General features: G+C 43.1%; 1 protein-coding gene across 1 annotated transcript in view; it reads right to left on the bottom strand.

The window, feature by feature from the left end:
* Positions 1-26,074, bottom strand: part of LOC124594104 (lysosomal acid glucosylceramidase-like) — a 175,731-nt gene that overhangs the window by 143,982 nt on the left and 5,675 nt on the right. The window contains exon 2 of the mRNA XM_047132455.1: positions 407-625. Within this exon, the coding sequence (XP_046988411.1) occupies positions 407-625 (219 nt within the window). The remainder of the gene's footprint in view (positions 1-406; positions 626-26,074) is intronic.

Here is a 26,074-nt window from a genome sequence, read left to right on the forward strand (position 1 = left end):
GTGTGAGCTTAGCGACCGATCACCTCAGCAGTTTGGTCCCATAAGACCTTACCATATATTTCCAATTTTACGGCACTCTAATGGAAATCTATTAACTCTGAATGGCCGTATTCGTCAAATTACTGGTCTTACTGACATATCTGTTAATACGACCGTTTGCAGACTCGCTAACTGAAGCTTACAAAATTGTGCGAGATACGTGCTTGTGCGTAGGCTTCAGCTGTCAGAACGTTACTTCACCTGCTACGAGGGGGCCGTACCCACTATTAAGATGTGCTCTCTCCATCCACTCTGTCTGTGCAAGCACAGGTCGAGTTATTTTGACCGCACACTATTACTGTCAGTACATATTGTACTATAACGTCCCAGCGCGTGAGAGACGTTTACAAAGCATCGTAGCACTCACCTGCTGGATTCTTGAAACTGCGCAAGCGCAATGCCAGCCGTTGCCCGCAACGCGAGGAGGTGTAGTGTGCGATGCCGCCGTTGCTGAGCGCTGGTGTCGAGGGCGGCGCGTCGCAGTAGGTGGCGTTGCAGACACACACGAAGCTCGAGTAGTTGTACCAGCGCACGGCGCACGGCTGGCCACCTTCCACTCTGGTGCCGGCGCCGGACGCAAACCACACTGCAACACACCACACACAATCACACACACTGGCTGAGCTACTCTGCACAAGCGGAATAAATTGTTTCGACACTTTCCGTTGGCTTTACCCACTGACAATCAACGTGGTGGTTACTTGTAATGTGTGTGCGTATTTGGTATAGTCTCTTTGACTTCATGCTCCTTCAGATATTGTAAACTGCGGGCTATTGAAACGATGTGCAAAGAAAGTTTTCCAATAATTAAACATGATACACAATGAAGTAAAAGGGTTGGTCATAAATTTTTAATCAGCACCACGAAAAAGCAGAGTTACATAAATAATTTTGGTTTGTTAGCAGATATTTGTATAAAGTCGTAGCAGACATTGAAATCCCCACACCACATTGTCGTAACACACTGCTAGTGCAGCCACAACAAAATGGCACAGACAATCTGCATTTTATCAAATCCCCATTGAAATCACCGCACTACACTATGATAGCGCGCTGCTAGAGGAGTCAAAATAATGCGTCACAGCACATCCCCAGTTTATCAGTTGGCTGCTTCATCTTTTGCTTCCTCTAGCAGCGTTCTGTGGTACTGTGATGTGGGGCATTTCATGTACCAGGACTGCAAACATGTGCCTGCAACTAAAGAAAAATTAATTACATAACAGCCTCTTATTTAGCTACATACGTGGCCGACATCCCCAAGAAGATAATTATCATAAAATAGCGTTTTTGGAGGTGCTAATTACAACATTATGACTGAGTATGGTGCATCCTCCGCTTTATCAGTGGCCTGTCTCATGTTGTTTAATATCTTCTATGCATTACCACATGTTATAACTATTAAGTTATTGCGACCCTTGCAGAACAATGAGTGTTAATGTAATGACAATAAATATACAGCAAACTGAAGTAGACCTATTAACCTATATGTGAACGAGTATTGCGTGCGTGTGTGTGTGTGTGTGTGTGTGTGTGTGTGTGTGCGTGTGTGTGTGTGTGTTGAGAGAGAAAAAAATGTTCAAATGTGTGTGAATACCTAAGGCACCAAACTGCTTAGGCACTTACACACTGCTTTAACTTGAACTAAATTATGCTAAGAACAACACAAACACCCATGCCCGAAGGAGGACTCGAACCTCTGGCGGGAGGGGCCACACAGTCCGTGATATGACGCCTCAAACCGCGCGACTACTCCGCTGAGAGAGAAAGAGAGAGAGAGAGAGAGAGAGAGAGAGAGAGAGAGAGAGAGAGATGGGGAGGGGGGAGGGGGGGAGTTAAACGTAGTAGAGTATAAATCACTGCAAAAGCTGAAATTCCAATCACTGCTTGTGAAATGCTGTGAATTTTAATCCATCTGTAATATTTCTTTTAATGAGGAGCAATGAGGAAAGAAAGTAACTTAGGATAATTATGTAAATGATTATATTTTTCAATGAGAAAATGAAGTAATCGAAAAAATTGTCTCATTCCACATAATGAAGATCCCTGGAACGTGCAAATAACCAACTGCGGCTCGAATGCAGAATACAGTATACTTTAGCATAATATAAAGCGAATAATTTAGTTTCTAATACCACTAAGATTAAATCATACAGTTGCGAGTATGAGTACTCTTTGAGTAAGATGGTAACAAACATGCTGAGCACACGCAATTTTAATCACTGTCAGCCATTCTTTTTTTATGGTATCTTTTACTGAATAATTTATCTGCAAAAGAGCTGACTCACTTTGGTCATCAATCTGATACTGATCACACGTACTTATGGTTCTAATGCGGCTTAATCAGGCATCTTGTGCAACTTTTAAATTGAAATTTTTTAGGTATGATCGAACCAGACATTGCCACATATAAGTGCCTGTACTGAATTAACAAACTGTGGAAATAATGGCGAGAGAAAGAACGTATTTTCGTTGTTTAAACTGCAGATTTAATATTCAGTATTCATGCTTTTCGTTACAGACACTGGACAGGAGAAATATATACGTAGGCACTTTGTGTACCACATGATCTCTCGTGTAACGGCAATTAGGGTGGTGCATAGGTACGTAGGGCTTTTGTTTTGGGTGTTGGTATTCCGGTTGTTATGGGTGTATTTATCGATTGTCAGTTTTATTTGTAGCTCATTTTTAACATCTGAGTATATATGTTGTCATTTTTTCATATGGCAACAGTGAGTGAAGCTGTTGACGCCAAGTGGAGAAATCGAATATTCCCGACTTATTCTTCTGTTTGATTTCAGTAGCCGGATGACAATAGCAGATGGAAACAGACACATTTGCACCGTGTGTGGAGATAATGCCATTGAAGAGAGCACGGTAAGGAAACAGTTTTCGCGTTTTGAGGAGGATCATTTTGACTTTAGTGATTCTCTACGTTTAGAAAGATCTTCAGGGTTTAATGAAACGCGTTAATCCACAATGATCCACGTCATTGTATTCAAGAAGTGGAAAATGTGATGATATGTGACCATTGCACCATCGTGCGAGGTATACATGCAATGGTTTCGAAAATCGGGTGTATGAATTCCGCGTGCCCTAAGCCAAAATCATGAAAATCAGTGGGTGGCCATATGTGCATCTGTGCTTGCTCGTCGTCAATTGACTCGTGAACAAAATCGATCATTTCCACCCCGTGTCATTAGTGGTGACGAAAAATGGTGTTATTGTGCTAACACACGGAAAGTAAAGGAATGGCTGAGCCCAAACAAGGCAGCAACTCACCACACATAGACCTGCGCGCATCGACAAAAGATAATGATATGCATTTGGAGGGCATCGATGGTGTAGTATACTACGAATTGCTTCTTCGAGGTTTAACCATCATTGCTGACATTTGATGTCAACAACCCGGACGTCCTGCAGACGCAGTCCTGGAACAACGACCAGGAAGTCTAGTGAAGCGATGCTACTCCACGACAACGCCCCCGCATTCTGCTGGACTGACAGAAAACAATACACAGGAGTCGCGTTGGGAAGTCATTCCACGTCCACCTTATTCAACAAATCTTGGCCCCCAGGATTTTCATCTTTCCCACTATCAAACAACCTTCACGGAACTTCCTTTCCGGATGAAAATGTGCTCCGAACATGGTTCGCCGAGTTCTACACGAGATTTCTACAGTCGCGGAGTCGAAAAGTTTTCCCAGCGTTGGCGGACTGTTGTAAATAGTGAAGTAGAATATATTAATGGCGACTATAGTCGTTGTTTGTGTGGCTGCTGTGTTTATTAAATTTATGGAAAAACGCTACGAACGCATGCACCAACACAACTTTTTTCCGTAAGAGTAGATACGAATTTACTCTACCATAAGAAAGGTAATAATAACAATCGATACGAAATGCTATTTCTTAATTTTTTATTAATATTATACTGGTTCTTAGATGACAGGATCAGTTGTAAGCTGCAGTTTAAGTTGAAATATAATAATTTTGCGTACAGTTTTATATTCACTACAAAGGCTGTTTCTTTTCCTTCGGTTTCATACAACATGAAACAGTTAGTGGAGATTGCTGCTGCACTCACTGCCTTCACACTCCATAATTAGCGTGGTGGTGCATGCACATAAGAAGGAAGGAACGAAGACTGAATTTAACTTTGAGTCATTAGAGACGGAGCACAAGCTAGGATTGCGTCAAGGATGGCGAAGGAAATCGGCACTGCTCTTTCAAAGGAACCACCCCGGCATTTAACTGGAGTGTTTACGGAAACCACGGAAAACCTAAATCGGGATGGCCGGGCGTGGGTTTGAATCGCTGTCCTCCCGAATGCGAGTCCAGTGTGCTAACCACTGCGCCACCTCGCTCGGTGGCAATGACCTAGGTTTTCAACGCAAGGCGGCACACAGTCGAATGTTTCACCCTCTGTCGAAAATTACTCCGTCTATTGCACGCAGCAACGTACGCAATGGCCCTATTCCATACACGCTCTCTGTCCAAATAAAAAAGTTTACTATCGCTGGACATGCGACTAGCAGTCAAATTATGTTTTTCTGAAAATATCAGAGAAATTAACAGGTCCCAAGCGTTAGCAGTTAGAAAGCCACAGTCACAGTTAATAAGGTATTCTGCCAAACTTTCTTCCATAAATACCTTAATAGTTGAATCCCAGATTAATCTCGTCGTGGCCAAGATTTTCGTGGCTGAATAATCCATAAAATATCGTTTGGAGATACAATATTCGGTTATGGCTGACTTACGGGACTGTGGTAATGGTGTTCCACGCGACTTTCATCACCCTTTGCCGATCCAAGAAGAGCACAGGTACTTTTAGCTGAACCAAAGGTTTCTTTAACATGTTGCCTAATTTTGATGAAATGTTGCCTGTAATGCCCTGGAACTGAACAGGTAATTAGCTTCTTTATTTTATAAATGGTAACATTTACTTCACAGTAAAATTGACCTTATTTGATGTGAATAATATTCATTATCTTTTAACACCAACTGTGGGTATTCTAGCTCCTTTGCAATGCTGTCTCCATCAGACGCAACATCTGCCCGGTGCACCAGTTACGAAGGATGCCCATAATTTGTGAAAGTAGTGGCAGCTAGACACCTGTAAATATACGCCTACATGTATGGGCTTAAGGTAAACAGGCTGCTCCGGTGATGCGTCCACTGACTACAACATCTAGAACCGAAAGGAAGTCATCTTTCTCTTCTGCCGTTGTAAGCTGGATATTCTAATGAATACAATTTAGACTTGTGGTCTGTAACTGAAAAGGTTACGGGAGATTATGGGCTTGGTACCATTAGTGAGAGAGGAGGAAAGTTAATTGAATTTTGCAATAAATTTCACCTAATAATGCTCACACAAGGGTGGCTGAACTCACGGCGCCCCTTACGGCGATTTCCAAGCCAAGAAGTAAAGTTTTGAGACGTGGATTCGTACCTAGCAAGTAATCAGATTGTTAACTAAGTAAAATCATATATTAGACATCTAATTTTTTTCCAGCAGTGAGATGTCTGAATCTGAAAAGAGGGTACAGTTGTTCTTACCTGGTCAGGAACCGAACCCAGCACCTACCGCCGTTGTTTTCTGTCCACCAATAGACATTGAGTATCAATTGTTTGCTCACCAGTAGTAAAACAGTTGTACATTTGACTAGAAATAACGACACCCATCGTAATTGTTGGTGGCACATGAAAATACATTAAAAATGAAATTATTATGCGCATGTAGTTCGGTGTGCATATGTTAGGGTTTGAAACGAAATTTTAAGTATTTTTGCGCTGGACCAGGATTCGACCCGGATACATCCCTTTCGTGGGGACCTCGAGGAATTTGCAGTCTTGAAGGAAACGAAATGGTCGAGATGGTGAAACACAGCGAAAGAGGAGATCCGAATCTGAATGACAGTCCAGCTCCAAAATTTACAACGTCTCAGGTTCAAACAGAAGAAAAGCCCTGTGACCTTAAATGACCATTGGCTCATTAAATAAAACGAAATTTCTAATCTAAGAAAGCTTACTCTTGACAGAGTTTTAGTCTGCCACGAATTCAGCCTGTGTTATGGCCCAACATGAACCGACTCTGCCCCAGTTGGTATTTAGGGGATATAATGTTTAACATGGATTGTGAAGTACTGGGCAACCTGACATCCTTCATTTGGCTTTACCAGAGTTTAAGTAGATCTGTTCGTACCTATTAAAAACGAACGCCCGAAGTGGGAATCGAACCCATACCTAGCACCTATCATACTAGGATCACTGTACCAGACCACTTCACCAACACTTATCACCCTGCGGCTTGTCTTGTAATGAGAGATGCGCTTAGCATACAAATTAGACACGGTGGAGAAAATCCGAGTCTCTATTAACTGGTTAAATATAAGCAAGCTGCTGACGCGGGAATTATGCTAATCTCATGCGAATGGGACTAGCCACCATAGCTGCAATTCGAAGCTATTTTGAGATTTTCATTATTTCAACAAATTGATTAATTCAAGAAATACCACTGCAGAGTATGGAGTTACCGGATAATTCGTTTATTACTGTAATTATTGCTGTTATTTTCTTCATTCCACTGCTGCTACACGTGTATTTGAAGGAAGCGTTAAATGCTTTGTGGTCATTTTTGGAAGCATTTGCTCAGGAACAGGTAATTACTTAGTTCACAGGGAACACTTTTCACTTTAAGCTCAGATATCTCCAAATACTTGTTGATTACATTGAAACTAAATTTTCATCAAGACTTTGCTCGATAACAGAAATCGAGTTGCCTTACTTCATTTACTTGCATTTAGCAACGACGCTTGTTAAACGCTGAAACTGACGGTAAATGCCAGTTCAAAAATCAGAGATCGGTAAAATTTTCAGTTAAATGACGCTGTCTTTCTTTCCAGATGACCTGGTCGATGTCACCTATTTCAAATAGTATAAAGGCCGCGCGGAGTGGCCGCGCGGTCTAAGGCCGCATGTCACGGACTGAGAGTCCTCCCTCGGGCATAGGTGTGTGTGTTGTTCTTAGCATAAGTTAGTTTAAGTAGTGTGTGAGTCTATGGACCGATGACCTTAGCAGTTTGGTCCCTTAGGAATTCACACACACACATATATAGTAAAAGGAAGAGAACTTTGCAGAACACGAACTGTTTTCATTGCAAACATTTTTGCATTCTACTTGGTGAAAGTTCACATTTTTTATAGCAATCTAACTTCCACTTTAACAATGTGCAGGGTGGGGCACATAAAAGTGGCCTGGAGAACAGAGTTCGAGCGTGCAAAGAAACACAGTAGAGGAAAGGAAATACACAACTTGACTATTGTATTGTATGTTAACTGGGGACCTAGAAACGTCGGAGAGGCTCCGTCCCCGCCGCAGCCGTAGTCGTCCACAACCCCACGACGACTACCGCAGTCCACTTCACCCCTCTGGGTTGACTCCCCCACGGAACGTCTCACACCAGACGAGTGTAACCCCTATGTTTGCGTCGTAGAGTAATGGTGGTGTACGCGTACGTCGAGAGCTTGTTTGCGCAGAAATCGCCGACATAGTGTAGCTGAGGCGGAATAAGGACAACCGGCCCGCATTCGCCGGTGCAGATGGAAAACCGCCTAAAAACCATCCACAGACTGGCCGGTTCACCGGTCCTCGACACAACTCCGCCGGTCGGATTCGTGCCGGGGACCAGCCGCTCCTTCCCGCCAGGACAACATGACTATAGAAAATGTTGAAAGTGACTACCATTGATCTCATGGCTCTTTTGGGCCCTGGTCAGAAAGTTGCTGAAGGTTAATCAAAGCTGTACTATTGGAATTACTGTAATCTCATCCGAAATGTTCTGTTGCAGTTCTCGAAGACTATGAGGGTTGTTGCGATACACCTGACACCTGCGGGTTCCCCAAGAAAAGGAATCGCACACTGGCAGATAAGGTGACCTGGGCGGCCAGCTAGGACCACGACCGGACTGGGCTCTGCTAATAACTCTGCCAGGCGTGAAGATTGTGTAAATGTGCTCCAAGGTTCGACCGGCTGTATGGACGGCTGCTCCATCCCGTTGGAAGTATCTACAGGTCTTTTCCTTCTCCGTTAATGTTGCCACAAGTGGTTTAAAAAGGTTTGCAATGTAATGTGCCGAAGTCAGCATCTGATGACAGAAGATAGGACCAATAATGCGACACGCAGCCATTGCACACCAAACTCTATAATCTTCTGATCGTGAGATGGTGTTTCATGGAAGTTATGCGGATTCTCTGCTGCCCATGTAATGTTGGTAAAAACATTAGTATACGCTCAATAGTAAACGCCTGATGGCCTGAAGTTATCAAACAATTGTAATGTAAAAGAAATGCTCCGTCGCATAGCAGCGACAGAATCTATTATTCTTTATCTTTGCCGCTCCTGCGCGGCGGCTGTAAATCTCTGTGTACACGTGTCGATAAACGATATAAAAAGAATTCTGTTTTTTTCAAGACAAATGAGGCCTTGAGCGCTTCACCTTCTACTGTTTCTATTCCATGAAAGCCGGACGCGGACTTGCTGCGTTCCGCAATCTGTATTTTATAATTTGTGCAAAATAGTCTGTAAATGTGCTAATTGTCTTCTCAATCAGTAAACATATAGTTTTATGTAAATAATTACAAGCAGGCACCATAAAGAGGACATTAATCTCGAGTACTGCCTGTGATGTGCAAAGCTTTTGTTAATACGCACCAGCTATTGTAACTGTAATATAAAAAGGTACGTAGCATTAAAAAACGTGTGTTATATATGAAGTGTGCTTATTTAGACAAATTATCCTTCAGTACGTCCATCTCCTCATTACTTGAATGTTAATCATTTTGTATCAGTTTATCTCCAGAAATTACGATCACGCTGATGGACCGAACGCAGCATTGAGGCAAGAGGATAATTATCGATTTCCTATCATTTCTGAAATAATCCTTTTCAATTATGTAGTGTTGATTTCTTTAAAAGTCAGTAAATCTTTTCGTCCCTTAGTGTCGATCCGGGTATGACTGCATCGCTGTCATGAAAACATGCGGAAATGACAATGATGAGTCCTACCAATCTCAAATAAATTAATCTGCTGCTCCATGTCCAAAGAATGTCACGTATTTAGTGACTTGTTACTATAAGATAATTCTATCAATCTCTGACTCTCTCACCAGGTTACACACAAAACATCATTACATCTTCATCACACACACACACACACACACACACACACACACATAACGCTACAATACGTACAGTGCATACAAGACCCATGATCGCAGAGACAGCTCAATGCATACTGAGTATTAGTTCACTATACAGCCATCCAGAGAGCACTGCAAGGACCACCACCGGGACTTAGTCCATTGGCTGCAGGAAAGAACCAGCTCCCATGGCACAGGATGGATTTGGGACAGGATTAGGATAGAGCTCAGAGGTGAATCCACCTCGTGTTATGTCATGGATAAAGGTGGGTCTGATCCGCCACACATTATGGTCATGATAGTGTATGGAGGTAGATGCAACGTGCATTATGGCTGGGGATAGAGTTCAGAAGTGGATCCACCATGTGTTATGGCTGGGATATGGTTTGGAGGTGGATCCACCATACATTACAGCTGGGATAGGTTTCCAAGGTGAATCTACTCGCTATGGCTCTGAGCACTATGGGACTTAACGTCTATGGTCATCAGTCCCCAAGAACTTAGAACTACGTAAACCTAAGTAACCTAAGGACATCACACAACACCCAGTCATCACGAGGTAGACAAAATCCCTGACCCCGCCGGGAATCGAACCCGGGAACCCGGCCGTGGGAAGCGAGAACGCTACCGCACGACCACGAGCTGCGGACTACTCGCTATGTGTCCAGAGTGGTAACTGAAGGTGGATTCACAAGCGGTGGGGTCTGCGTATGACCTGGGCCTTCCTTGCCACCATGATAAACAGCCACAGGCACACACACAAAGAAAAACAGCGCAGTTGCGCTAGATGTTGACAACTGTACTACATTTAAAGGCAATTTTAGAATTTGTGACGAGAAGTGATGTCATGATCACATTAACAAAAGCGACATAAAATCGGTAAAATTACTAAAAGTGTCGAAAAATACATATAACTTGATAGCAAATATGTCAAAATCTGGGGAAATTGAAGAAGAATGACAGAGTACTTACAAGTCTCTTTGGTGCAGGAAAATCTTGTACATGGAGATGGGTATGTTACAGCAAGAGGAATATGGGAAAAAGGTTACATAGAAGCACCAAGAAATAGGGAAACAGTCATTTTTCGTAGAAAGTTATAAGGTAGCTGGAACAGATTGTTTAACGTGGATGACCACTAGATGTAGAGTAATAAATTTATGTATGCCGGATCACAAGTCCATGTGTGACTCCAAAGTTTTTGGCAACCACCTTATAGAATTATATAAAGTGGCCTTAGCTAAAGAGGGTTGCATTACCAGTTGGGGACTGTAATATACAACTACAGAATGGATCATGTGTTTGAGACTGTGCAAGACTGTTTAGGTGTTTCAAACCCTAACAAACAGTATTTGCAATGTGCTGTACTCTCTACCACTCACAACTGTACGGTGTAAGCTAACAAATACCATATAGAACAGTTGCTGCATAGTTTTTAGCATGCTGCAGTGTGTCTGTTGAGGTAACCGGAATACATACAAATTGACTGTTGTCTTTGTTGCTCTCCTGCAAAAGAGAACCATCTGCCTCTAAATTGACATGGATCTGTGTTAAAGGATGATAGAGAGGAGATGGAGTAATCGGTTGAGAGGTGTTGTAACAAGGTATGATTTAAGGATAGACCCATGAGGTAGACCCATGATGCATTCTACAGAGAGGGGGATGTTGTGGTCATTTATCACGCATTTAGCCATTTTTTTCCATTGTTCTCTCAGGCTGTGTCTGGTTTGTAGTATAACTTACATTTGACTTGTATATAATTGGGTGTTCTATGTTTGACTTATAGTGTTATCTACATACAATCGTTGAAAGCAAACCTATCCATACCACAGTCAGCGGAGGACTTTCAACACATGTGCAAGGAATAGTGTCCATCGATGGAAAGTCTATTTCAACACCCTCCTCTAGATGAATGAAGATATATGTGAAGTATTCCATCTGTCTGCCACATCGTGGGCAAAAATTGAGTCAGCAGTTTCATAACTGCAGTCATCCTAAGTTAGAGACACGGTATTGCAAGGGTGTGTTCTGTTCATGGAGTTAGTGTGGCATGGCGTGTAATTTCACATATCAAACCCCACTGCTATCCGTTTATGTTTATGTTCTATGATCGTTTCTCTCTTTCCTGCATCTTCTTGGAATGGAATCCAGATGCTGCAACAATACTACAGAATTGATTGCACAAGTGATTTAGATAAAATGTTTCAAACTCTTTCTGTTTAGAGCTCCATCATGTACAGCTCAAATGCTTCTTCTTTTTCTTCTTCTTTGTCTTAGTCACCTGTTATATCACCACAACATTTTCAAATGTATCAGGCTCATACCTGCTATACAGGGTGAGTCACTAACTATTCTATTGCTACCTAGAATAACTCCGAAAGTATGATAGGAGCTCAAAAGTTTGTGGGAAAAAAGTTGCATGGGACAACAGGGCCATAATATGATGTTGGGTTTTTGTTGCCAGGTGGGGTCGCTTTAGAGATACGAAGATCAACTTTTTTTTTAATGGGATTCTGTGTAACAGTAAGATCTTTGAAGGTCAACGAAGGTCACAAAGATGGCATGGGCGTCCATTTACCGAAGGTGTTCGAAGTAACGACCATTGGTATCAATGCAGTGCTGCAATCTTATCATGAATTGAATGGTATTCCTTATCATATCAGCACTTATCGAAGCACATACTCTGACAATACTCTCTCGCATATCTTCAGGTGTAGTTGGTATGTCTTTATAAGCAATGTCTTTTACGGTTCTCCACAAGAAAAAAATCCAGAGGCGTCAAGCTTGGCGAACGAGCCAGCCACGACACATCCTCTCTGCGTCCAATTCAACGATTTGGGAATTGTCTCTATAGCTCATTTCTGGCCATCAGTGAAAAATGTGCCGGACACCCATCGTGTTGATACCACATTCTGTTCCTTGCTCCTAAAGGTATTTTTTCCGATAACAGATTTCATGTTTCTTGCAGGAATGTGATGTACTTCCTTCCACTAAGATTCCCTTCAATGAAATAGGGGCCTATAATTCTGTCCTCCAGAATCTCACAACATACATTCACCCATCACGGCTTTGGCGTGCAACTTGCCGCAGCCAACAAGGATTTTCAGTTGAGCCTCATCAGTAAATAAAATCAAATAAATAAATGTGTCCTTCCTCTGAATCTGAAGTTAAGCCCATCGATAGACTTCAATGCGACGCATACAATCCGTACCAGTTAATTCTTGGTGGAGAGTGATATGGTAAGGATGATATGTATGGCAATGCAGAACACGAACGACGCTACTCTGGCTCATGCCAGATTCTCTTGCAATTTGACGTGAACTAACACAAGGATCTCGAACCACTGTGGCAAGAGTACCAATTTCCGTTCCCTCGTTAGTATCTTTCCTTTTCCGGATATGTTTCCAATGCATTAAAGATCGAGTTGTTCTCAATTTACCATACACATATTTAAATGTATTACGTGCAGGGTAAGTACGTTGAGGATATCTTTCAGCGTATAAGTCTCTAGCTCTCACTGAATTTCGTTGGCGTTGTCCGTAAATGAGAAGCAATCGACTTGTTCTTCGAAGGGATACATCATTCACATTCGCTTGAATCGACGATACTAGTCTTACCATTCCTGTTAGTGTTACACTGCGAAACCGTCGAATGGTGTTTACATGTCAATGCCTCGTTTGATGGATAGACCGTATTCGGCGAATATTTACTATTTGCACGATATAAAAGAGAGAATTGTCAGAGCATGTGCTTCGACAAGTGCCGAAGTGATAAGGAATTCCACTCAATCCATGATAAGAAGATTGAAACACTGCATTGATTCCAGTGGCCATCACTTCGAACACCTTCTGTAAATGGACGTTGAAGCCACCTTTGTGACCATCGTTGACCTTCAAAGACCTTACTGTTACGCATCATTGGATTCGTCTCGATAGCTGATATCAGAAAATAAGTATCAAACTATACCATCCCATTTAAGAAAACAAAGTTGACCTTTATATCTCTGATGCGAACCCATATAGCAACAAAAAACCAACGTCTTATTATGGCACCCGTTGTCCCATGCAACATCTGTCCCACATACTTTTCAGCTACTATCATACTTTCGGAGTTATTCTAGATGTCCATAGTTAGTGACTCGCACTGTATACCAATAAGGAGTGTTAAACTCTTCACCATGCAGGCTTCTAGAAAGATAGCATGTAATTGGACAGGTGATGTGAGTAAGATTGGTGCAGAGCAGTTTTCGCAGAACGGCACTTACAGTGCTTGAATGAAGAAGCGTTCTACATCTCTGGCGCCAGTCAGCACATGTTTGGAACAGGCGTTACACTCTTTCAAAAACCATAATATCGAAGGGTATTGATTGCGTGGAACTTGGCTGATTCTGCTCCTTCACGGGATGTTGAATGTATTGGGTACAGTACCCTCCTACATCAAGTCAGTTTCAAACTAGATCAGAGACAGTGTTGCAGGGAGGGTTGGTTAAAGACAGAGGAAGAGTTGCGAGATGCTTAGAAATAGCCATACAGAGTTTTGCTCAGGGTCCTTAGCCCTTAGCTCAATGAAGGGGTAGTTCGTTTCGAAATAGAGGTCTGAGTACTAGAGTTTGGAATATCCAACTTTATCCCACGAATGCGATAATCCTTTGTGACACCATCCACATGGGGAAATTGGCAAATCGTAATCAAATCTTAAAGAGTTCATAAAGTGTTTCAGCAACTCCTCTCTGCTGATGACTATTCCCTGCACTAAGAAACAGTATTTGTATCATGTAATGTAGGTTGTGCAACAGGATTTGCGATGTGTCCACATGTATATGATCCTTACAGAGTAACGAAGGGGGTGGTTTAGCAATGATACAGAAAATGAGAACCATGCTGATAGGATCACGAGATCAACGCGATGAGACGTTTTGTTGACATGGCGACTCTCGAGAATCGTGGTTTAGAGTAAAATGCGTTGAGTAAAATGCAATGAAACTACGGAAAATATGGTAAAAATACGAAAATTGGTGGAAAATACGTAAAATTGAAAATATGACAAAAAATGTGGATAGATGGCAGTATATACCTGCTCAGCTTGGTGTATAAAATCATTCCATTACTCCACTGATGGGATTGACAACTGACAGTGCATACTATCCATGCTCCATGGGTTTAAGTCCTGCAGAATACCTCCTTGTTCCACATGTAGTTATGCACTGTAAGTCATAAAAATGAAAAACGGAGTTTCCAGAGGTTTGGATGTGAGGATGACTACCACCTGGGACACCAAAACAGTGATGACCTACCTGGGTGCAATATGCACCACCAATATGAGGAATCAATCCTCATGATCACTTGGGAAAAAGGAAGACCAAGACATCGGCTACCCTGTCACTGTGGAAGATGAGGTTAAATGGGGGGATAATCACCTTCAGACAGTTGTTCGCAAGCACTCGATAATGCTACAAACTCCATATGATGTGATGTCCTCCATACTTTTGTCAATAAGAAAAACCTCCTCTTTTATTTCAACCATCCTGTATGTTGTAGGAGCTGCATAGTTTACACCATGCTATTTACAGCTTTCTATGGGAGCCAATGAATTGAAATGCGTTAATGTTGGTTTAACACCTGAAACAGACCTCGAAGTCGTGGTGGAAAAACAGCATGTTGCAGCAGAAAAACAATGTATCAAACTACTTATGAAAGGAACCCTCTGTTGTGATTGATAATCTGTGGGATATGGTCCTCCTATAGTAGAGGAGATGAAATCTTACACTGGTCTGTGCAAGCAACTTTGATCACTGGCCACCTGCTCCAACGAACCAACACCTGTATATTTAATAGGATCGCCACATACGATTGATGTTGGCATACAGATGGTATTTGTTTTCGATACATTAGAATAGAGGGACACAGTAATATTTTATCAAGTTCTCTACCAGGTGACATTTGTGAAGATTTTATAGTTCTTAGTTGTTGTTTGTTGGATGGTACAAAATAATGAGGAGGGAGAGAATGTTTGGTGACAGACATCAATGCACCCTGAGAGGCGCAGATCTACTTCAGACTGCAGTACCTCTATGTAGTTTGGAAATGAACTTCAAAGCAGTTGCAAAATCTTCACCCTTCTTCCAAATCCCATATGATATGAAGTCTCCCTAATTTTCCCAACAAGAAGCAGCACCATAACTGCTCATACTGTCTTTTCTATCACCTAGTGTTACAGGAGAAAGTTTCGTTTGGCGCTGGCCTTGCACATTGTACACCATTGGTGGAGCTACGACAACTTGTTCCCATTTCCACTGTGTTGTCAAAACATCGTCCTGTTGTATTAACTCAGTTCACGCTGTTTCTCCATGAGATGCAGAAGGTGGTATATATTGTGCTCTCTGACTTCTGTTTGGTTCCAACATAAACTGGAATGATCACAAGGGCAAAGTTGCATGGAGGTGGGGCAGAGGCTGAGGAACAGTTACAAGATGCAGAGGGACTGTCTAAAATTATGCCGGAGTTTTGCTGTATGGGCTCATTAGCGGATAGGTCTGAAAAAGTTAGGCAGTCGGTGAGAAAACTTGGATTTTATGGTCGAGCGGGTGCTCATAAGCCACACATCATGCCGGTAAATGCCAAACAACGCCTCGCTTGGTGTAAGGAGCGTACACGTTGGACGATTGAACACTGGAAAAAACGTTGTGTGGAGTGACGAATCACGGTACACAATATAACGATCCCATGGCAGGGTGTGGGTATGGCAAATGCCCAGTGAATGTCATCTGCCAGCGTGTGTACTGCCAACAGTAAAATTCGGAGGCGGTGGTGTTATGGTGTGGTCGTATTTATCATGGAGGTGGCTTGCACCCCTTGTTGTTTTCCATGGCACCGTCACAGCACAGGCCTACCTCCTTGCTTCACACTGTTGAAGGGCAATTCAGGGATGGCAACTGAATCTTTCAATACGATCGGGCACCTGTTCATAATGCACGGCCTGTGGCGGAGTGGCCTGGCCTGCACAGAGTCCGACCTGAATCCTATAGAATACCTTTGGCTTGTCCGTCCTCTGTAGCTGAGTGGCCAGCGCGACAGAATGTCAATCCCAAGGGCCTGGGTTCGATTCCCAGCTGGGTCGGAGATATTCTCCGCTCAGGGACTGGGTGTCGTGTTGTCCTAATCACCATCATCATTCATCCCCATCGACGCGCAAGTCGCCGAAGTGGCGTCAAACCGAAGGACTTGCAGCCGGCAAACAGTCTAACCGACGGGAGGCCCTAGTTACACGACATTTTCTTACTTTTGGCTTGTTTTGGAACTCTGACTTCGTGTAGGCCTCAATGACCGACGTCGATACCTCTCGTCAGTGCAGAATTCCATGAAGAATGGGCTGCCATTCACCAAGAAACCTTCCAGCACCTGATTGAACGTAAGCTTGCGACAGTGGAAGCTGTCATCAAGGCTAAGGGTGGGCAACATCATATTGAATCCCAGCATTGCCGATGGAGGGCACCACGAACTTGAAAGTCACTTTCAGCCAGGTGTCCAAACACTTCACATAATGTAGCAGCAGCATGAGTAAGCTGCAAATATAATTTCGTGATGAGGGTAACAGTATTACGAGCTTACACCGCCGGCGACGTGCACCTGCAGTTTCGGTCTTTTAATACATACCCCCACGATCACTGTCGGAATTCAATGTCACAGTATTTGTGTGGAAGAGCATTTCATTCGTAACATGGATATCGTTAGCGATACTTTTATGTGCCTGTAAAACCAAGATTGCTTTTTATGCAGGGTGACAGTCACATAACCTTTGCGATCAGATTTTTAATACCTAGTCGACGATTATGTCTCACTTCCGAACACACACTGGTACCATTCGCAAGGAAAACAAATGGAGCACATCTATCCACCTCGGATTTTCGCTCAATATTGTTTGGTACCACCAGCATTCTGTCATTGGCGAAGCATTATACTTAGTAGGGAATGTGTGATAGATTCGCTGTGATCAGCAGGCTTGTAAATTATGTGTTGGGATGTAAAGTTACTGTGGTCAGTGTTCCAATATGTGCAAAGAAAAATACTATAGATTTGATATGGAAAACAGCGAGACCAATGAATCTATAGCCGCAAAAATTTTAGGTGGAAAATTATGTCCAGACATTAGGAGGACATAGATATTGATATTTCAACGTGAGATTCATCCCAGAGCCAGAGCCATCAGGAGATTCCCGACACTTCGCTCACTGTCGAATGTCACCAGACTGGTGTATCAATCGTAACATTTAACTGTAATTACAGTGATAAATATGTGAACAACTCTGCTGGCTAGCTAGGTCCGTGGTAGAGGTAGCCAGATACTGGAAAAAAATTGACATTTCTCACGAGCGGAGGGTACAAAGAAACGTTCCAGCTGGCCAACTAGTCGGTTCTTGCGAGGGAACCAAGTCCTTGCAGTGGCCCTCATGGCGCTCTCTATATAGCTGAATAGTGAACTAATGCTCATTATGCGTGGGGCTGTCTTTGTAGTTGCGTATATTGCATGTATTCTCTGAGTAAAACTGAGTGATTCAATATCGATAACTGCCAAGTGTTGGCACTGGACGTATTGATAACAGTCGAGTTGCTACCACTGCAGTCATCCCCATATGCCCTCCGTGGCAGGGATGGTGCACTATGGCAGACACATATGTCCACAACTGTTGATGCAGTCACAGTTGCAGTTTTCTCCAGCCACTGAGTGTTGAACTGGTGGTGTACAAGGGGATGTGCGCACTGAGTGTGAACATCTAGGAACTGAGTGGGGCACATGTATGAGTGTTATCAATGATCTCATGCATCTAGCCTTGACGACTACTAGGATCGTGGTTTAGTGCTTCTCAGTACATTGCAAGCACTCTGTCTTGTAGTGGTATTTGTTGTTATTACTGTACTATTACTGAGGGTAGACCCTGCCCTCCTCTTTCTTTATCCTGGTGCATCTGAGAAAAGAAATTTAGGAATGCTATAGTGCTTTATAAAATACACTTAGCAGACCTTTAGTGGTTGGGAATTCCACAATTGTAACAGTGTAAATTCACACTACAATTTTAAATTCCAACTATCATTTTACGCAGCACCGTTTCCAACATCAAATATCCGACTGGTGAATTTATTGTTTCCAATAATGGCAATATGAACACACACACCTATCAAAACCCTCCACAGATTCTTTAAGGACATAGCATGCAATTGAGCTGAGATTTGGAATTCTCAGCTACCCCCAACGTAATGGATGTCCTGTCAAACGATGTAACTGTGCCAGTATCCTCCAACACGAGAAAAGGGGCAGAAAAACCAGAAGCGTATGAAACCAGGCAATTGCAGGGTCGAATCCTAGTGTCCACCAGTAGGATTCCATAGAGGACATCTAATTTAGTTAATTTGTCAATCAGTCTGTTAGAGTGGGAGAATATCTGCAAGACATCCGCAATTGGTGATTTACCAGGTATTCACTACTTTGTTCAGGAGAACCGAGGGGTTTTCGTTGTTCGTTGTACACAACACACATTTGCTGCTCAGAGAGGGAGAGAGATGAAGCATGTGACCATGTGTTATGATAGGAATTTCCCAGGTACCAATATCAAAAAGTTGCCACCACTTCATGCATTGTTCAGGGGTGCGAGATCGAAGGAGGCTGACATCCAGTCCATAGTCAGCAGTATTTAGTATCTTGATCTGAAGTTAGGACACTGGACGGGTTTTGACCTCTGTGGCGGCGCCTGGATGATACCTGTGTGGAAGACCCTAAATGGCAGTTACTGTACTGCTCTTATTTCTATTCCTCAGTGCTTACAGTTATTACATCATGGGAAATGGGGGTGAGGGTACAGATGTGAGCACTACCCAAGTGGGGGATCCTTGTTGGCCACAGACTGGTTAAATGAAGACTATACATCAACATATTACTGACATTGATCAGAATTTCATGTCTTGAGATCCTCTCCCGCACAGATTGCCTTTTTGCCACCGATTTTTTCTGGGAGAGTTTTTGAGGGAGGGATGAGGGATGGGGTTGGGATGTCCTTTGGTGGTGGAATTGTGCACTAGCGCAGTGGATCCCCAGATGTCAAGGTGAACACATACACTAAAATACTCCAACAAGATAACACTTCCAATCTGCAGCAGTGTTGGTTGGTTGGTTGATTTGAGGACGGGGACCAAACACCGAGGTCGTCAGTCCCATAGTATTAGGGATGTATTAGGGATGGATACAGAAGGAAGTCGGCTGTGCCCTTTCATGGAAACCATCCTGGCATTTACCTGAAGCGTTATAGGGAAATCACAGAAAATCTAAATCAGGATGGCCAGACATGGGTTTGAACCATCCCCCTCCAAAATGTGAGTCCAGTGTGGTAACCACTGGGCCACCTCGCTCGGTCCAGCAGTGTAATGACGTAATTAGGACATTTAGATGCTGGATGTGAGCTTTTCCCACCAAATAAAGAGAGTCGACCCCCACAAACTGAGTTTTATAATGTCATGAAATCCTTCCTCCCTAGCACCGATTGAGTCCTTTTCCCACTGAATTCCAGGTGGGCGATGGAAGGGGGAGTGGGGCAATGGGAAATGACAGCTTGGGGATATGCCAGAGGGAAAGGAGCTAATTAATTGACCGATAAAAATAATTAGAAATTAATTTGATATCAAAAGGGTGCTTGCATCAGTGAAGAGGAGGGAAAAGGGGTGGGATGGAAGAAGCAGGATTGGATGGCTGTGGGTTCCTCAGAAGGAGAGATTATCCCCAGGGGATTATAAATCAATTTCCAGGGGGTTATAAACCAATTAACAGAACGAGAGGTTAAGGGGAGTGGGAGAGGGCAATAAATCAATTGAGTTGGGCCCTGAATGTATGCTTACCCCTGAATGTATGCAACCCATACTAACAAAATATGCTGATACCCCCCATGCCCTACTACTTCTGTGCATTGAGCAACCAATCAAGGATACCAGGAGGAAATGTATAAAGTAAATTAAAGTTCAGATAAAAAAAGCTTTGAGTTTGGCCGATGATACTGTAATCCTGTCACTAACAGAAAAAGACTTACAGGAACAGTTGGATGGGAGTATAGCATCATGAAAAGAGGAGATAGGATAAATATTAAAAGAAGTAGGGCAAGGATACTCAAATTTAGTCGAAATAAATCTGGGGATGTTGAGGGAATTAGATTAGGAAGTTGGGCACTAAAAGTAGTAGTTTTGTTATTTAGGCAGCAAAATAAATGAAGATGCTGATGTAAGGAGAACAGAAAAAGTGGGGTGCAATAGCATGAAAAACTTTTCTGGAAATGAGAAACTAGTTTACAACCAATACAAATTTAAATGTTGGAACGTCTTTTCAGAAGATGTTTTTCTGAAGTGTATTCTTGAACAGCACTGAAACGTGATTCAGACAAGAAGGAAACATAAGCTTTTGAAATGTGGTGCTTCAGAAGAATGCTGAAGATTTGAAGGATGTATCAGATAATGCGGAAGTACTGAGTCGATTTGGGAAGGAAAGATATTTACTTCACAACTTGACTAAAAGCAGGGACCGTTTGTCAGGACACATCATGAAGCATTAAGGAAATGTACTTCGGTAGTGGATGGAAGGTGGGGGAGGGCAAGAGGGGAAAAGCAGTTGAGAAAGACCGCGATTTAAATATGGTGCAATGGTGCAAGTGGCAGCAAGTTGGAGCAGTTATGTAGAGATAACGGACTTGTTGGATTAGAGTAGAGAACTGTATCAAACCAGTCTTCAGACAACTGCAATTTACGGTAGTATACAGTTCTGTAATGAAGTCTTCTGTTGCCACCAGTCGTCAGAATGATTTGATTCAGACTTCTTGGACTGTGCACACGTCTCCATTTGCACTAAACGTTTTCGGGTGTATGATGCATGTATTTCAATATCTGTCCTCCCCTACAGCTTTTGCACTCTAATGCCAAGGATGTTCTGTCTTACCACCGTAACACTTCTTCCGCCACCCTGTTTTAGTTAACATTTTCCACGTACTCCTCTCGTCGTCGTTTCTGCAGCTAAGCTACTCATTTTTTATCTTATCAGACAATTTTCATCATTCTTGTGTTAAACTACATCTCAAACAAATCGACTCCCTCCTTTTCTGGTTTCGAAATGAAAATATAATTGGGTCACAAAAATTGTCGGAGGTGAAAATTTCTGTGTAGAAGTTTTATAATGAAACTTTGCAATAGTTAGAATACACTAGGCATTTTCTAGTATGATAAAACACTGAGGAGCAGCCAGTAACTCGGCTTTCGGCAGTTGGTTTGAGCTTTTGCAAATAGGAGCCAACTTGTGAAGTCGAGGTATCGCATCAAAAGTGAGGTGCAGACGGAAATGTGTCTACAAAAATGTATTACGCTCTTTGGAACGTTCATGCAGGACGTGCCAACTTTCAGTAAAATTCTGAGCATTGAAGGATAGGTGGCAGTGAACTAATTATTTATCAAATTGTATCATACTGACCTTCACCATCATTTCATTTGTGTGCCAGACGGCATCATTTGTTATGCAAATTATCTACGGAATTAACAGGGGCGGTTTAAGGAGCAAGCGACACAAGTCGCCGCTTGGTCTGCCAAACTGAGAGGGGCGCCACAGGCGGCACGGCAGAGAAATTTGAGTGCAGGACCGTCAAATCAGTAGCGGGCGCTTGCGGCGCCCCTGTCTCACCAATAGAGGATTTGTATATTATGCATATCAGAGTTGGTAGCGAAAAGTGACATTGATGAGAATGCACGAGGGAAAATGAGGGAGAGGGGGCAGGCGCGCCTAATGACTAGTCGCTCGTGGGGAAAAGTCTTCTCGAAGCGGCCCTGGGGATTACCACAGCAACTGCAGCAAGCGACGAATTGCGGCAGTAAGCAACAAGTTGCTAGAAAGAGACGATCCCGTACGACAATGAAGAGCTTGGCGCGTGATTGCATACAGTTCTAATTGTCAGCCGATACAATATGGTCTTCCAGCTTTCACAACGTAGGCAACACTACTTTTAGAGCAGTTCGGACTCATTCTGCATGTCATGAGAAGATGAAATGAAATTAAAACTAGGGTCACCGACTCAGCTATATTCGGCTAAAAGTAGAGTACTATGTAATGCAATGATCTGTTTTAACAATTACAGTATGTTGATTCCTGTATGAAGTTTCTGATACCGTAGAGGCTTCGCTAGTATGAAAAATCCGGAACTAATGGTAAAGCGAACATCGCCAGTTGCGCTGCGTAGACACCTAGCCTCAGAGACTGATGGACCTCTTACTGATACTTTGGTTTCCCTCCGTCTGAAATGCACTGTATGTTGACACGGCCATTCATCACAGACATTTCGCTTTCACTGACAAATCGGTATCAGCGATCATACTGTAATTAATAAAAGTACATGATACTGTTCGTTATTCTGATTATTGTAGAGTGTAGCAGTATCGCTTAATGAAGACGTATTTCGCACAATAGAGACAATACTCTCAGCTTTTTATGCTCCTTTTTAAATATGTTGATGCCGCTTACTTCGTGTTAACAGGAGCACGAATTTAATTTGCTTCGCACACATTCGCAAGGCTCTTTTCTTTGAGAGTTTTTGAGCCCATATCGCTTCGTTGATTTGAATCCGTATGTCATACAATGAAAGTGTTCTTAAGAAAAGTTAGTCGTAAGTTCATAATGATAAGAAGAAGAGAAAGTTACATCCCCTCGTAATCTTTACAGGATAATGAAGGCTGGTAATGGAAAACAAAAACAAGTAAATCGTGTCTAGCTAATGACTTTCTCAGTTCGGTGTAAAAATAATTACAACTACTGAAGAGAAGGGCCGTCTAAATAATTCGCCTGCACTTTATTATGTCTGATCTACAGTCGATGAGTCTTCATATTATTCGTAACTAAGATTTTAGATCAAAATCATTGGGCAATGGTTCAGAATTTCTGCTGCCAGTAAACGCGATGACAGGCGGTGCAGCCACGTCTTCGAAAGGTGAGCTCCACAGATGCTAGCCAGCTTAGCACGACGGCTGAGCAAACGAATTCCTCCCGTCGCTAGTGAAATGGCGAACTGGAAACATTGTAGAATGCGTTTTGCAACTACACGACAGTCAATTTACCTGCTGGTGTGGTTCATAATTGTCGTGCTAATTTCACTTGATATTTCGTTGTCATTTCAGATGAATAATCTGAACGATTCTGACTGATGGCGTAACAACGGGCTGTCAAATTCATTATTTGATAGCAGGAGGGCCATTCCACACAGAGTCAATAACTAATCTCGTATCTGACTTTATGAATCACTCTGTTAATCAACAATACCACAGTTAGGGCCTAATAGTGCGACCTAGCTAGCTCAGTGGAAACATGGCCCCCTTCTGCAGGGGAACGCTACGTTACCCCTCCGTTCTCATATCTCAAGGAGACTAAATACACTACTGGACATTAAAATTGCTACACCACGAGATGACGTGCTACAGACGCGAAATTTAACCGACAGGAAGAAGGTGCTGTGATATGCGGACCAGCTACCAATGGACCATTCGTAGCTGCAGTTTATGGCGGATCACGGCCCAGCGAACATAGGCCGGTGTGAGGTGGAGGTTACACCATTAAGTAGTGGTTTAGACTTTTTACATACGTACTGTTTGTGTTTTCCCTTTTTTCGTTTATAAATGTTTAGCTATGGTGTTCTTTTAATCGCCGGCCGGAGTGGCTGTGCGGTTCTAGGAGCTACAGTCTGGAACCGCGTGACCGCTACGGTCGCAGGTTCGAATCCTGCCTCGGGCATGGATGTGTGTGATGTCCTTAGGTTAGTTAGATTTAAGTAGTTCTAAGTTCTAGGGGACTGAAGACTACAGCAGTTCAATCGCATAGTGCTCAGAACCATTTGAACCATTTTTGTTCTTTTAATCATTGACAAAGGTCTACTTAGGCACTTGTGGGTTTTATTGTTCTGAAGAAGGTAGAGTTATCTACGCCGAAACCTAGGTTAACACTAGATGCCTTTTACGCAATGGAGGCGGGTTTCTAGTTTTTTAATATATTAACCAACGATTCCTGACGCGCTGCGATGTTGAAGGTTCTTAGATCTGTGTATGATGCACTGGTGGCAGTGGTCCCTCTAGACATGCAGTGCTCCAAAATGACGCCTTCTTCGTCCCAAGAGAGAGTCAGCATAACCTTCCCTGCTGATGGTTCTGTTAGAAACTTCTTTGGTTTTGGTGATGAGGAATGGCGCCATTCCTTGCTCGCTCTCTTCGTTTCCGGTTGGTGGTAGTGAACCCAGGTTACGTCCCCAGTAACGATTCTTGCAAGGAAGCCATCACCTTCTCGTTCAAAGCGCCGAAGAAGTCCTTCACAAGCATGAACACGTCGTTCTCTCATTTCTGGAGTCAGCTGTCGTGGCACCCATCTTTCAGACACTTTGTGGAACAGGAGCACATCATGCACAATTTGGTGTGCTGACCCATGACTAATCCGTAAACATGCTGCAGTGTCATTCAGTGTCACTCGGCGGTTTTCCTTCACTATGGCTTCAACTGCTGCAATGTTCTGTGGAGTCACACTCGTTGTGCCTGGCCTGGACGAGGAACGTCTTCCACTGAAGTCACACCATTTGCGAATTTCCTACTCCATCCGTAGACTTGCTGCTGTGACAAACATGCATCACCGTACTGAACTTTCATTCGTCGATGAATTTCCCTGGTGCAAGTCGCAAGTGGGACGGCCATCTTTATACCGATACTGTGACGGTATGTGTGCATCTGCACTGTCCTGCCATTCTGCACGCTGTTCGTAACGCGCTTACCAACTTACAGGATAACGGCGCGAAATTTCGATTTGTTATTACATATTTAATGTTTTCATTTGACTCATCCTCGTAGTTGCGACACAAGGTAACCATGGAAACTTGAGAAGTCAGACCTGGAGATGCGGCAGAAGCGTTTAAGGAATTCGTATTTATTTATGTTCGTAACATGAGCATAAGTGTAGTTTGATCGTTTAATGTGAACACTGGATTATGTTTCAAGTTATACAGCATCTCAGTTTCTTCTAGCAAGCCAAGAACGCGAACTTTCGTCTGCTGGTGAAGTTTCCTTCGTACGGATCCCACTCTTATAGTTGCTACAAATTTTATTAGCGTACTACTGCAATAGCTCGGCGTAAGTTCATATGCTAGATCACAATTCCCTACACGTTCTCTAAGTACATCTGTATTCCACAGAAAGCTCTAGGAATTAACTTAATGTGACAGACAAGACTATTTGCTGGTTGCATCAGACAGGACAATTTGTGTCTGTTGATCGAGCAGCGTCGGCGTCTCGTGCAGGCGTAGCGTCGGAACTCTGTGCTGCTGACTCGGGGAGACGGCGACCCTGACCGCGATGTCGCAACTGCTGAGGAGGCGTCTTCCGTAGATTACCGCAGCGGGCTGCTCGCGTCGCTCTCGTAACTCTGCAACTAGTTTTTCCTAAGATAAAATCTCATCTTTCATACTCTGAGGCACCTTACTTCATAGTCTAGGTACTCAGCCAGGTATCGAAGCGCGGACCCCCACATTTGCCACCAGTCTATATGCCATAATCCGGCGTGGGTCGAAAAATACTTACACTACTGGCCACTAAAATTGCGACACCAAGAAAATGACGTGCTACAGACGCGAAATTTAACCGACAGGAAGAAGATGCTGTGATATGGAAATGATTAGCTTTTCAGAGCCTTCACACAAGGTTGGCGCCGGCGGCGACACCTACAACGTGCTGACATGAGGAAAGTTTCCAACCGATTCCTCATACACAAACAGCAGTTGACCGGTGTTGCCTGGTGAAACGTTGTTGTG

This window comes from Schistocerca americana, chromosome 2, assembly GCF_021461395.2.
Source record: "Schistocerca americana isolate TAMUIC-IGC-003095 chromosome 2, iqSchAmer2.1, whole genome shotgun sequence".
NCBI classification, from domain to species: Eukaryota; Metazoa; Arthropoda; class Insecta; order Orthoptera; family Acrididae; genus Schistocerca; species Schistocerca americana.